Below are 12715 nucleotides of genomic sequence, written 5' to 3'. Positions count from 1 at the left end.
CAATTTGTATTTCTCTTTGTACATGTCTTCATAATGACATGTTTTCTGGTTTTGATAAAGGTTCCTAGAAGCCTGAATAGGTGTCTTCTGTGACATTTACTATTAAGTAAAATGAGGGCCTAGCAGGTTTAAGTGTTATCTAGACAATAGTCCTAATAAAAATAGTAAGGTTGCAATTATAGCTCTGCAGCAGATATAAACAAGGTTTAAGCTAATGTCAGGCAACTTCCAAATAGATTAAAAAAAAAAATATTATTTTAGCCAGTGTAATCAGTCTGGAGAATTCATCATTGCAAGAATCAGGGAGTCGAATACAGCAGCTGGAATAATTTGAGGGTCTGGATAATTTTATGACTAATTACATTTGTAGCTATGCATATTATGATAAGAGTAATTGAATCTTAAGCTAACAGTTGGGTGAGGAAGAAACCTCCCTCTATTTGAAGCATTTCAGAGTTAACAGTGTATGTAGGGTTGTTTTCCTCTTGCCTTTCTCCAAAGCCTCAGGCGTGCGATATGTCTGAAAGCTCGGAAATAGATCGAATTTGTTGATATTCCTATCTCATATGCTGTCTGTGTTTCTGTGGCGGAGAAGGAATGGTTTTGTAAGATACCAAGAAGGAGGACTGAGAAAGCTGCAACTTGTCTCTGGCTCTACCATTGACTTCTTGTGTGGCATTTGGTAAATTGCTTAATCTCGTGTACTTCCAACTCCCCACCTGTGACAGATGGGCACTTACCATCCCAGAGATGTTGTGGAAATGAAGTTTGTAAAGTGAAATGAGACTGAAAAGAGAAAGACAAAAAGAAAGCGAGAATCATTGCAGTATGCCAAATTAACGTCTGAAGCCGTATCTATGTGGGAATGCTTTGGAAAGTTAAGGTGAATCAACTAGAAGTGTGAATGCAGTGTGTGCATATGAAAGTGCAGTAAATCTTTTCCACGAGAAGAGTCTCTCTTATTCTGGAAGTGGCTGTGTATCACCCTGAGAGGCTGGCGTAGATGGGCTGCGTTATTCATCCTACCCTCCATTTTTTTTTCTAAGTTTCCACATCTTATCTCCTGTGCCTCAAAACCTGCCTTGAGGGTCTTACCCCTACTATTCTGACTGGGAGGCTGTTCTAAAATCTCACTACTTTGATAGTCAATAACTTTCATCTAATTTCTAGCAACATTTATCCATGGCCAGTTTATACTCATTTGATCTTTTAGTAGTGTAGATCTTTATATTAAATAGATATTTTTCCCTCCCTGATGATTACTCCCAGTACATTTATAGACAGCAAGCATGTGTCTCCTCCCTTTGGTCTGCTAAAATGAACCTTTGGTTTGCTAAAATGAACTCTCCTAATTACTACTTGTAAGATGGGCCTTCTGTTCCCTGAGGATCCCTGTAACCCTTTTCTCCACTCGTTCCATTTTTAATTCATTCCTTTTGAACGTTGCTCATCAGATTTGCATGCAGCATTCCAGAGAAAGTGTATCCCAGATATTCTACATTTGTAGCTTCCATCATACTTGTTGTTCACCACTATCCTGTGGTTGATGTATCCATCCAGGTTTTTCCCTTCTCTGTAATTTTCAAACAATAATCTACTTCTGCAGAAATTCTTGGAGTTAACATAGTCCCTCTAAGGGCATAAAGCTTTGGTTTCGGTTAAAGACTCTCCTCTCTTGCAGTTGTTCAGGTTCTTTAGGTCATCCAGTTCTTCTGAGATGGCAATCTCAATCTCTCTGCCTGCTGAGGAAAGGATCTGTCTTTCAACCCAGAACCATGAATGCACTTCACTAAAGTCTGTCTGCTTTTTGTGCCAAAGTCAGTCCTCAAAACACTGAACGGGGTTTGTCCCAAGACTGACCCTTGAGAAATATATGGGTTTCTTCCTTTCGTGCCTGTAGTTTGTCCTTCAACTCAGTCCATGCTTATTTCCCTACAGCTCGCATGTTTACTATTTGTCAATTTTTACCCTGATCTTCATCCTTTTGGGCGTGATGACTGTTCGCCTACTGCCAGACCACATGCATTACTGAACTCTGTGTACATCTTCCACTGTTCCCTCACCTAAAAAAAGTGTCATCTTCCCAAAGAAAGATGACACACAGTGTATCCCACTTCCCCTTCCTCTGACCCTCTTCCCTTTAAGTATTCGCTGTGAAGCGGGGTGCCAGGTTGTTACCGGTGGGCCAGAAGTGGTGCCTGAAGGGACCGTTAACCGGCTGCAGCTGCTCCGTCCAGCCACGCCACTTACGCAGGGCTGGTCCTTACGACCCGAATGTTAAAAACATATGGTGGGGTTTGTGAGAAAACCCGAGGACTGTGTGTGTTCCGTGCACTGGGAAATCTGGCATGCTATTGAGGTCAGGCTCGCAATTGTGTATTTACTTGCTTGGCTTCCCCTCCCTCCCGCCGACTCTTCAGTTACCAGCCTATTAGAATCAGCCATTAACCTGGTTAATGGGGAGAGACAGCAAATACCAGAAAGGATGATGTGCTTTTCGTAATTCCCTCTTGGAAACCTGACTGTTTTTAAACTGTAAGCGTCTCGAGCAAAGGCTGAAAAGGGTCCAAAACATGTCTTGCTTTTGTAATGCAGGCACACCCAGGCAGAGATGAGGCTGCCTTCTCCTTAGGGCTTCCCTGGGAAGTGATCTTTGGGGGTGAAAGGGTAGTGCCCTGACCAAACTGCCCAGGTGGCTTCGAGCTGGCTGCGTGCGGGCTTTGGGGTGGTGGATCCGCCTGACTGAATCGTATTGTGTCTTCCCATCCTTTCGGGTGATGTGATCCATTAAGGCGATATCTCCATGCCATCTGATCCTTTGGGTGATGTGACTCGATCCCAAGAGCCTCTGCCCTGTCCGACCAGGGCAGGTGATGGACAGCAGAAGGAGAAGAGGATGATGAAAGGCATAGGGTAAGGGCAGAGTGAAAGGGAGAGCTCGTGCAAGAGGGAAAGCAACCATCTTCCAGGGAAGGACCAGTTTCTCTGAACACTGGTATGACAACTCCTTGTTCCAGACAGCACGGGCTCTCACAGCACACAGAAATCAACCTGCCCGCTTATTTTCTTATTAAAGACCTGAAAAGGTAGAAGGAAAAAATTTACAATTTGTTTGGTATTTAGTTCAGGTAATTTTTTTTAATTGTGTAATGAGAACACATTGTCCAAATTTTCATATGCAGATTCAATTAGTGTTTGGTTAATTAGCCTTTACAGATGAGGATTAACTTAATTACATAACACTAACCTCTCTTAATAACTATTAAGGGTAGGAAGGCTGCTTTTAATAAATTTGGAAGGGCTATATGTGTTTTTTAAAATCTGAAATGGCATACACATAAATTAAACCAAATTACACACAGAGGACAGCCATTAAGGGTAACGATCAAAGGAAACAAACTATGTACATGGCTCGGAATCAGGCTGCTTAGAAGCTCATGCTGTTTTCCTCCTCTTGTCTGCTGGCATCCTAGTATTTTCACTAGGATTATTACTGGAGATGATGTACAGTCTGGGGTCATTCCTTCAAAGTGGGCTGTAGTCTGATACAAGGTTGCTTTAATTAAATGTTATCCTGTATTAAAAAAAAAAAAATCAATTTGGGTACTAGGTTATTAGCAGTTGTTTGTTTTTTTTTTTTTTTCCAGGTGGTCTAAGGAAAAAAGACACGTGAAGCCCATTGAATACTAAAAATCCAATCCATAAATGTAATTCATTGTCATTATGTACCATAAATAACTGTATAGATTTTTGTCTCTTGATAAGGGGTGTGCACTCAAAGAATGATGCTTTGGTTATTAATATCACAGTGAAACAGAACATCATGTCTGACTACAGGGTGGTGAGAGTGGAGCATATATAGGACTAGTGAGGGAATGTGGCATCTTTGGCTTCTGAGTCACAGGTTTGAATCCAGGCGGGTTTGGTAAGTGTCTGACATCAGGTAATGTGTGATGCCCTTCAGAAAGGGGCAACAAAAGAAGCCTTTTTCCCTTGGCTGTCTTGCATGGGTAATGTTTCACACTTGCAATGGATTTTGATGGGCATACCACGTTGCTCTCCACACAGCTCAGTAGCTTTTGTAGCGTTCAATGCACTACAAATTGCAAGGGCTACCCCCATGCATTCTGCAAGTCAGTTTTTTGGAGTCCAAATTTGGAGCTACTGTCAGGAGCACGCGTCTGCTGGATCCCAACTATGTGGCTCCCTTCAAACCATTTTATCTAGTGACCCTTGAGGACTATAGCTAAGTTGATAAACCATGTGGTTTATTTTCCAGCTGCAGCAATCTGAAGTGTTACAAAGCACCCTCCATGCAGTCTGGGTCACTTTAAGCTTGAGCTTAAGCCTAAAGTCACTTAAGTCCCCATTTGCAGCCACGAGATCTGCAAGATCAAAACAAGTATTCGGCAACTAATAACAATAGGTTGGATATGCCTCGTTGTTAGACACCCCCAAAATTGAAATGCGTGGTACTACTGCCTCTTTCTGAAAACGTTGGCTTAGTGCCTACACCCATTTTCAGCAAGGAGGGAAGATGACATTGCTGCAGATTTTTCCTTGCTGTGGGGAACTAGCAAGGTGAATATGCAACAAGGAGGAAATTGCTGAAGGATCTGTCTTGCAGTGGCAGAATCTGTTGAAAATAGGAAAGGGGATACTTGAGCCAACAGAGTCCTTTCTGAAGCCCTTTCATGTATGTGCTGCTCAGGCTGAAGTCTCAGTGTTCGATATCTCAAGATGGACGGTTGGCAATGGCCGGGCTTGGCTTTGACTGCTGCAGACCCAAATCTCGTTCCCTTCCGTAGGGGTTGCACCTGTATCCCTGAGAGCAGGATTTGGCCTTGCCAGCGGTTCTGCCCACAGACGCAGCTGATGAGACACGCTCAGTGGAAGGGGAGAATGCAAATTCCCTGTAGGGAGGCAACCGCCAGCCATGTAAACAAAGAAGCCTTCTGGGTGTGCAGCAGTCAGCCCACTTGAGCTGCTGTTTCCATGGTGTACCAGATGCTGTAAAATATGCTTTCTTCAGGGAAAGAAGCTTTTCGTACTCCGGCATTATCATGTTTGATAATGGGCTGTCATCAGGCTGGTACCTCACTGTAGGGGCCACACGCAGCAAGTCCCCCCTGCCCCAACCCTTTTCTGAGTTGTTGGCAATTCATATTCTGCAGCTTCCAAACAACGAAAAAGCTAAGTGATTTTTCTGACTTGGAACAGCATTACTGACTATGTTTTTACATTTCATTGTTACAAGTGGCTGTTTAATGTGCTACAGTTCCTCCTGATGCACATGGTGCCATCTCGTAATACTGCATTGTTTTGCTTTGCAGTTTCTTTCTGTTTTTCTAAAAAATTAGAATCGTGTTTCCATTTTTCCCTGTTTACCCCCTTCCTAACCCTCACGTTGCTTCATTAGAGCTTTGTCTTATGGCTGTTTAAGCCACTGGGTACGTGTCAGCAGGCACCATTTCTGAGTTCGCTTCCTCTCCTTGTGTTCACCCTCTGGATGGTCTTGAGTCAGAGGGGTCTCTGTCTCCATTTTCTTGTCAAACAGTTGCTGCTGGTGGGCAGGTGCTTAGTTATCCTGTACGTATTAAGTACAATTGCAATTATAAACCTGGACAAACCTGCAATAATGAGCCTTGGAGCAGATCGACCTCAGCTAGTGTAAATAAGTTACCAAAAGCACTTATGAGGCTTGCTGTGCTTCAGACATGACTCATAGGAGGAGGAGGATGTTTTCAAGGTACCTGTCTACTGGAAGCCGTGTGCAAGAATGATGCTGCAAAACTGGCAGAGCTGTGTGGACGTGGCATATCCCTTCAAAGTGTACTGAGACCATCACAGGTTCGTTGGTCTTCCTGACGGATATTGAGGACGAACGCAAGTGCCTTCATATGATTCCCAGCTCCCTCCAGCTGAAAGGCATGCCTTGGCTTGTAAGGGATACACACATACGCATTCCCTCTGCCTTGACCGTGCTCCAGCCACTGTAGCCTTGCAGGGCTCTGCATGCGCTCTTTGCTCGTCTTTCCCAGGCATCCCGACAAGACCTGCTCCCGGATGATCACCATGCCGGTGTGGAGGGGGCCCCAGGAGGGCAGTGGGTCCCAGGGGTGGACGGCGGAGGCAGGCAGTGGTGTGTACGTGTGTGCAATGGTGCAGGATGTGAGAAAGTGTTTTGGAGTGTAGAGAACAAGTGCCTTTTTTGGTTTGTTTTTTTTAAAGTCCCAAGGATGCTTTCGCACAATCTCTCCCAGATACTTTTCAACTCCTTCCCTGCCCCCATCCTGTAGGCTTGTACTTCTCACTCTGGGGAAGAAAAACTAAGTGTGGTTAATCTTAAGGCAGTGCAATCATTTAGGAGACCTGGAGGTGGAAAACCAGTTATTGGTTAACAGGCCTGATTTGAAATGTGTTCTGCCTGACCCCTCTATTGTAGTGAGCCAGGAGCAGCGTTTCCAAGAAGCCAGCTTTCTGGAAGGCTTTTTCACTGAATCATTTAAAGCCTAGGCTTCTTGTAAATGTTAATATCCTGCTGGCTTGCTGGAATGCAGCTGGTGGATATAGCAAGTGCAATACCTATGTGCGTGCTCTCAATCCAAAGCAAAACTTAGCAGGTGAGGTTTAGGCTGGAGTTTGGGATGCCCTCGCTGAAGGCTCAGGCTAGGAGGAGAGCGGGCTGGAGGGCAGACCTGACTTGGCATCGTCCCACAAGACTGGAAGTCCCCCTGTCCCGTGCAGCCGATGGCGTCGTGACACAGCAGGGCTTCAGCACCCCGTCTTTGACTCTGCCCGGGAACCTCGAGCAGTGCCCTGAGTTGCGCTGGTGCCTTGGCACGGCTGGGAATCTGTCAGCGGGATTTACGCAGGTCGGAGTCCCTCTCCCAGGCAAAGCGGTCAGAGCCCGCTTCACCCAGTCTTAGATGGCTGCTTGGAGAACAGAGCTGGGGGGGGGGGGGGGGGAGTGGGAGTGGGATTTGGCCCCAGGATTTCCCCTTGCACCAGCAGGGGAAGGCAGTCCCCCACCTTTGTGATGCTGAAATCGTAACAATTGCAGGCTGAAATCCTGCTACTGCTGAAGTATCGCTGTAGCAAAGCGCGGGTCGGGGCGAATGTGTATGTACCTCTTTCCCTCCCTCGGTGCCTGCAGATAAAAGCCTTTTTGAGTTAGCTCCATGTATTTGTGGTATCACAAAGGCTTTTTCCACCTTAGCTTTGTGTGCTAAGGGATGAGACCTTTCTGCTTACCTTACTAGTAAAGTATTTTTCGGGTAAGAATATATATTTTTTTCAGGCAATCAACTAAATCACCTCTTTCCTAATTTTATCTTTAGTGTGTTTTACATGCCATCCAGTGCTTTAGCTTTTTGTAGCTTAAGGAAAACCTAAAGTTCTTGCTTTAACCTGGAGACATATTGTCCTGTAGAATAAACATATTGCAAGTCTAGGATTAAAAAAATAAAAAAGCACAACTGTATTAAGAATAAAAAACAATAGAAGGGCTCTGTAAGAGGAGGACTGTAGGTCGTTGCAAGCACTTTGTTAATTTGGGTGATAAGTTAGCACCCACGGGTGATAAGTAAGCTGACTACTGTTGATTGCCAGATTTTCTTTTGCTCAGTGTGGTAAAATGCTTCCAAAGCACACACACGTTGCACGGTCTTGTTTATGTCTATAGTTAATGTATTTACAACAATTCATATTGTCTAGCTAATATTCTGCAGTATGTCATATAAAATAAGAAAGATTCAATATGAGGCATAAGTGCTCTACTTTGTTAGTGAATTTTCTCTGAAGAATGAAGATAGATCACAATAGTCTTTCTTGAATTAATATAAATGCAGATTAATGCAGTCAAATGTGTTATTTTTCCATAGACAAGTTACAAACGCAATGCAGTATGATTCTTAAATATCGCAGTTTTGTTAAAACAGATTTTTATATTCATTTTCGGGGATACATTTTGCACACCTTCTTTCAGATTAATCAATTTGAATTCATTTAGGACACTAACAATTTAGTATAGTGGCAGGTTTATTTATATAAATGCATACCAATTTTCATCAATTATGAAAATGAAGCACAGTAAAAATTCTAAAAGTTTTTTAAAATAAATCTGTATACTATTCTGCAGAGTGTCCCAGGTGACTGCCTCATGCTAAACTCCAACTTTGCAGGTTTGGGGTTTTTTTTGTTTGTTTGTTTTTTTAATAACATAACCAAAACCAAAACAAGACAAGCTCTCCACGTTCCCTGTATTTCTCTTGTGTGTAATTAAGTCATATACTTATTCTGTTATTAATTTCTGTCAGTTTTTCCATCCACACACATATCAGAAAAAGATTGAGTCAGGACCTCAATCATGGAATTAGTTTAAAAAATAAAATTGTGATGTGGTAACATATTTTGGAGTGTAAAAACCTGATAAAAACAAGGCTTTCCAGGTCTTTTGGGGGATTGGGATTTTTTTTTTTTTTCCAGTCATCGTTTCTAGACTCTGTTGTCACAGATGGACAATGAGAGAAAGGTGTGGTTATGAGTTAATACCATGGTTCTTCTAGTTGAGGTTCAAAGCTTTGGTGTGTTAGCAACACTGTGTAATAGAGTTTCTGTCAAGTACTGTTCTAAAATACTTTGTTATTTTTCTTTTATCCAGGGCTTTTGGGAAAACCATACAAAACTCATAACAGAGTACGGACCTGTTTGTGGGTAAGTTTAGGAGTGCACATCAGCCTTCTTTTCTGGCTCTTGCTGTTTGGGTTTGTTGGGCGGGAGAGGAGAAAATGCCAAGATAAGATGTTCATCAAAATGTGGAGTGCGGTGTTTCAGTCCAGGGGACAGAGGTGAAGGTTGTCTGATTGCATGCAGAAAGTAACCTTGGCTTATTTTACTTCAGCATTTGGTGTTGGACTTCATTCTTCTTTTTCTGATTTTAATTATGCACATAAAGCTTAGTCTTTTTCAGAACTATACAAAGCTACCAGCCTTCAATATTCTCTTTTCATCTGCGTGTTCTTTATACTTATGGTGAACAGTGGAAATAATAATTTAATGTCTTAAAAAAACCTCACCTAGTTTATGAAATAGTATGGATTTGGTTCAGCTGTTGCTATCTATACTTATGCAAAATTGCTAAACTTAAAATGCAGTGAAGTACAGATGAGAGATGAGGCATTCCTCTCTCTATAGCTCAGCTGTGCTGTCTTAGCAGTTTATTAGGAGTAAAGAGGGTTTCAGTAGTATATCCCTCCATACAAGCCCTTCCACATTTCTCTGAATGTCATTTCTGTTCCAAGAACTGCTTTCCAGTTGTCATCATTTTAAGTGGGAATGCAGTTATTTCATGGTAGCTTCTATTGTTGTGGTCAGTTGGTGTTTCTAGCATAACTATCGTTTCACTATATAAGTATCCAGCAATATCCACAAAGTACAGACAACTTCAACGTTTCTTTCCTGTGTTCTGCAAGGGGTTTGACACTTGTAAGACGCACATTCATACATGCCACGTGCATATTTGATCATAAATGATATAAATGTGCTTTGTATGCTCTTCCAGCAAAAAAAGCTCTGTCAGGAAGAAGTCAGACTCGGGCATACGAAGCATTTGATGCTCCAGTCGCAGCTGCCTTGTGGCATTTATGCTCAGCCCTAAGGACAAAGTGCTGCAAGAAGTGATGGAAATAATGAATTCCAAGGGTTAGGTACTTGTCTAAGAGGAAATAATACTGTATCTTGGCTGGCCAGGAATGGAGAAAGATATTCATTAACACTGTGGCAATTCGTATGTTGTGTAACAAATGGAAAATGACTGAAGCTTATTATCTCCGTGACCTTTGGTGTTATGCCCTTAAATGACAATAATGTAAGAACACTGGCATTCATTCCTCAGTATATTTCCCTCCTTATTAATATCATGCCTATTTTTTTCCTAAGCTGAATTTGAGACAAGTTGCTGTTTAGTCATCTGTCTGCTCGCTCGGCCAGGCAGAGGCTATGTCATCAGAGAGAGATGTATAATTACAGCGTGTGAGCAGATAGATAGAAAATTTCATTTTTCCAACCTACCCACAGCTGTTAGGGAATGAAACCTCTGTGAGACTTGCACGGGCTGCAAAGCTGGATGATGGCGGTAGTGGTCAGCCAGGACAGTTCTGCCTCTTTGGGATCCTGTCGGTAGAAGGAGCGAGCAGATTGAGCATAACTATGTCCCATTTATTGTGTGTGTGAAAAACTCCATTAGTGAGGGATCTAGGCGGCCGGCAGAGAATAAATGCTGCTTTTTGATATCTCCCAGGAAAACAAAGCTGGGCCCAAACATTGCTGTACTCAAGGTAAGCTTTATTTATAGTTGAAGGAGGATGTTTTAAAACCTGGCTTGCGAGCTGCTGTTCGATAGGTGTGGTACGTGTCGGGGGGTATTTATCATGGTACCGTCAATTAAAGAAATTCTTTCTCCTTCCCTATGTGTCTTCTGTGTGATTCTTTCTGTGTCCTATGAAATAGGCAATAAATGGTAGGTGTGTTTATGTGTACAGTCCCAGCAAAGTATTGGATCTGGCAGTTGGAAGAAGATGTGGCATTTTGCTTTTTCCAGATTGAAAACTGCTTTCCAATAAGCATAAAGAGCAATGATCTTTATTTCTACAGTGGTGAAGTGAGTTGAATACAAATCTTTGGAACTGAAGGCTTTTTTTCTTTCTAAGGTCACTTGAATAGTCTGAATGATACCATCACAACTGTTTTCTTTTGTGTGTGAATTGGTTTCCTTGACAACAGGATGTCAAATCAACTTTTCAGCTTTAATCAAGTCAAAACAATATATCCCTTCCATTCCGAAAGGCCTCAAGTCGTAGAGAATTATTTCAAGTAAGGCTTTTGTAGGTCACAAAAGCATTTTTTTTTCTTCACTCCCGTGTGCGGATGCAAAGGAGAGGTGATGGTATTACTCTTTTATAGAGAGAGACAATGCAAATAGTCTTCAGTTGTGAGTGTGTGCTGTGAAAACTGTCTGTTTTCATACAGAGATGGCCCAAGATGGAGGCCAAGGCAGAAACAAACAGCTCCGGTTTGGTGCGAAAGCAGGGTTGGAACATTTCTGTTCAATGGGGACATCCAAGGCACTGACGTGTCTTTTGAAGAGATCTTGCAAAAGAGTGGTATTCTTTGGTTCAGCTATAGTATGATGTATCTTCTATAAAAATACCTCCTCTAAAATATGTGTGCTGGTCCTCCATACCAAAAATAAAAAGTGGAAAATATCCTATTTGAAAAGCGATGTATTGATACATGTTAAGATTTGTGTTGAATATTCTCCTTTTTATGGTGAGAGTTTCGCAGGAAAGTAGTCTCGGTTTCTGTGGGAATTAGTGACTTGTGTCACTTATTTTTTGGATGAACTTTGATGTTTTGACACTTTATTTTCACCCGTGCCATATCCAATTGTTCCATTTAAATTATAGGTTATGGCTACTGACTGGAAATAGGTGGTAAGAGCAGACAGAGAAACAAAGAGCTTCTGGGTTGAAGAGGAGAAATAAAGGGGCAGAGTATACTTTATGGAATCAGAAAAGCAGCTGCTACAACATGAGCAGAGCTGTAGAGGCAATGAGTTAATTTTACTTTATAAACATACTTTGTATGCATTTGACCACTTTAGTGTGATTGCATCATTATGACTTTACAGCACTGCGAGCATGTATGGCTGATTTGGAGAATAGTGCCAAAATAAGTAATATATTCTTGGTCCAACAACACACCACCAGTGAAGGAACAGAAAATACGATATAGCCCAAGCGGGGGCAGGTGATTGCCTGTGGGACGAATGAATCTGTTCTGCCTTCAACTGCAGCACTGCATTTAGATGTTGGGAAGAGTGTAAGAGTTCATAACATAGACCTCAGTGTGTATAATCAAAGAGTAAGAACAGAAGATTAAAATTCAGTGCAATTTGTAGGGTGACTCTCTTTCTTCATGTCCTTTTGCATTTGAAACAGCTTGCAGCAGGTTGAACCCTATTCTTACTCTTCCTTCATTTGAACTCTCAACTTCAACGTGCTGTGAGAAGTCGGAAAAACTCTGTAGTAGAGTAAGTGCTAAGGAGGACAAGAACAAAGTAAGGTAGAGACGAAGAGATGGATCTAGGAGCAGCAAGGCGACAGGGTTTGGATTAAACCACCTCTGGAAAGCAGAAGACAATCGGGGCGTTTGAGCCCAGTGTTGTCAGGCTGTGAACTGGCAAAGAGAGTCAATGGGCTCAAAATCTGCTTTTTTTTTTTTTGATGTGGGAAGGAACTAATGAAAATATTTCTGTCAAGATCCAGTTGTAAGCCATTCTCAATCCCTAATAAAACCACCAGCAGCAAACTGCATCTACCTAAATCGAGCCTCTGCTGGGCTCCAGCATAAGCATCCCAGGATCAGCACGGTACCACAGAAAGCATGTTGAGGTGCAGGCACAAAAATGGGTGTGTGCATGCACTGCTGAAGCATCTTGTGGAAAACATGGATGTGAATGGAGCTCCATTTCCATATAAAGAGTATCTTGTTGTGCAGAGGGTTACTTCTACATGTTTTTAAGTAATACACAGAAAGCAACTTAAAATAGGACAGGCGATTTTTCTTAAGGTGTGTGAGGAATAACTCGATGTCTGATCTGTAGGTGGTGGTTCGCTTTTTTTCGTAAAGACTTCCTAATATTCCTTAAATGATT

The 12715-nt window shown here is 42.2% G+C and overlaps 1 protein-coding gene across 1 annotated transcript in view; it reads left to right on the top strand.

Annotated features, from left to right (window-relative positions):
* Positions 1–12715, top strand: part of TBXAS1 (thromboxane A synthase 1) — a 233219-nt gene that overhangs the window by 72144 nt on the left and 148360 nt on the right. The window contains exon 3 of the mRNA XM_082493832.1: positions 8663–8715. Within this exon, the coding sequence (XP_082349958.1) occupies positions 8663–8715 (53 nt within the window). The remainder of the gene's footprint in view (positions 1–8662; positions 8716–12715) is intronic.

The sequence above is a fragment of the Vanellus vanellus genome, assembly GCF_965231255.1.
Source record: "Vanellus vanellus genome assembly, chromosome: 1".
NCBI lineage: Eukaryota > Metazoa > Chordata > Aves > Charadriiformes > Charadriidae > Vanellus > Vanellus vanellus.
The sequence above is the reverse complement of the archived record's forward strand: the minus strand, read 5'-3'. Positions and strand labels throughout refer to the sequence as shown.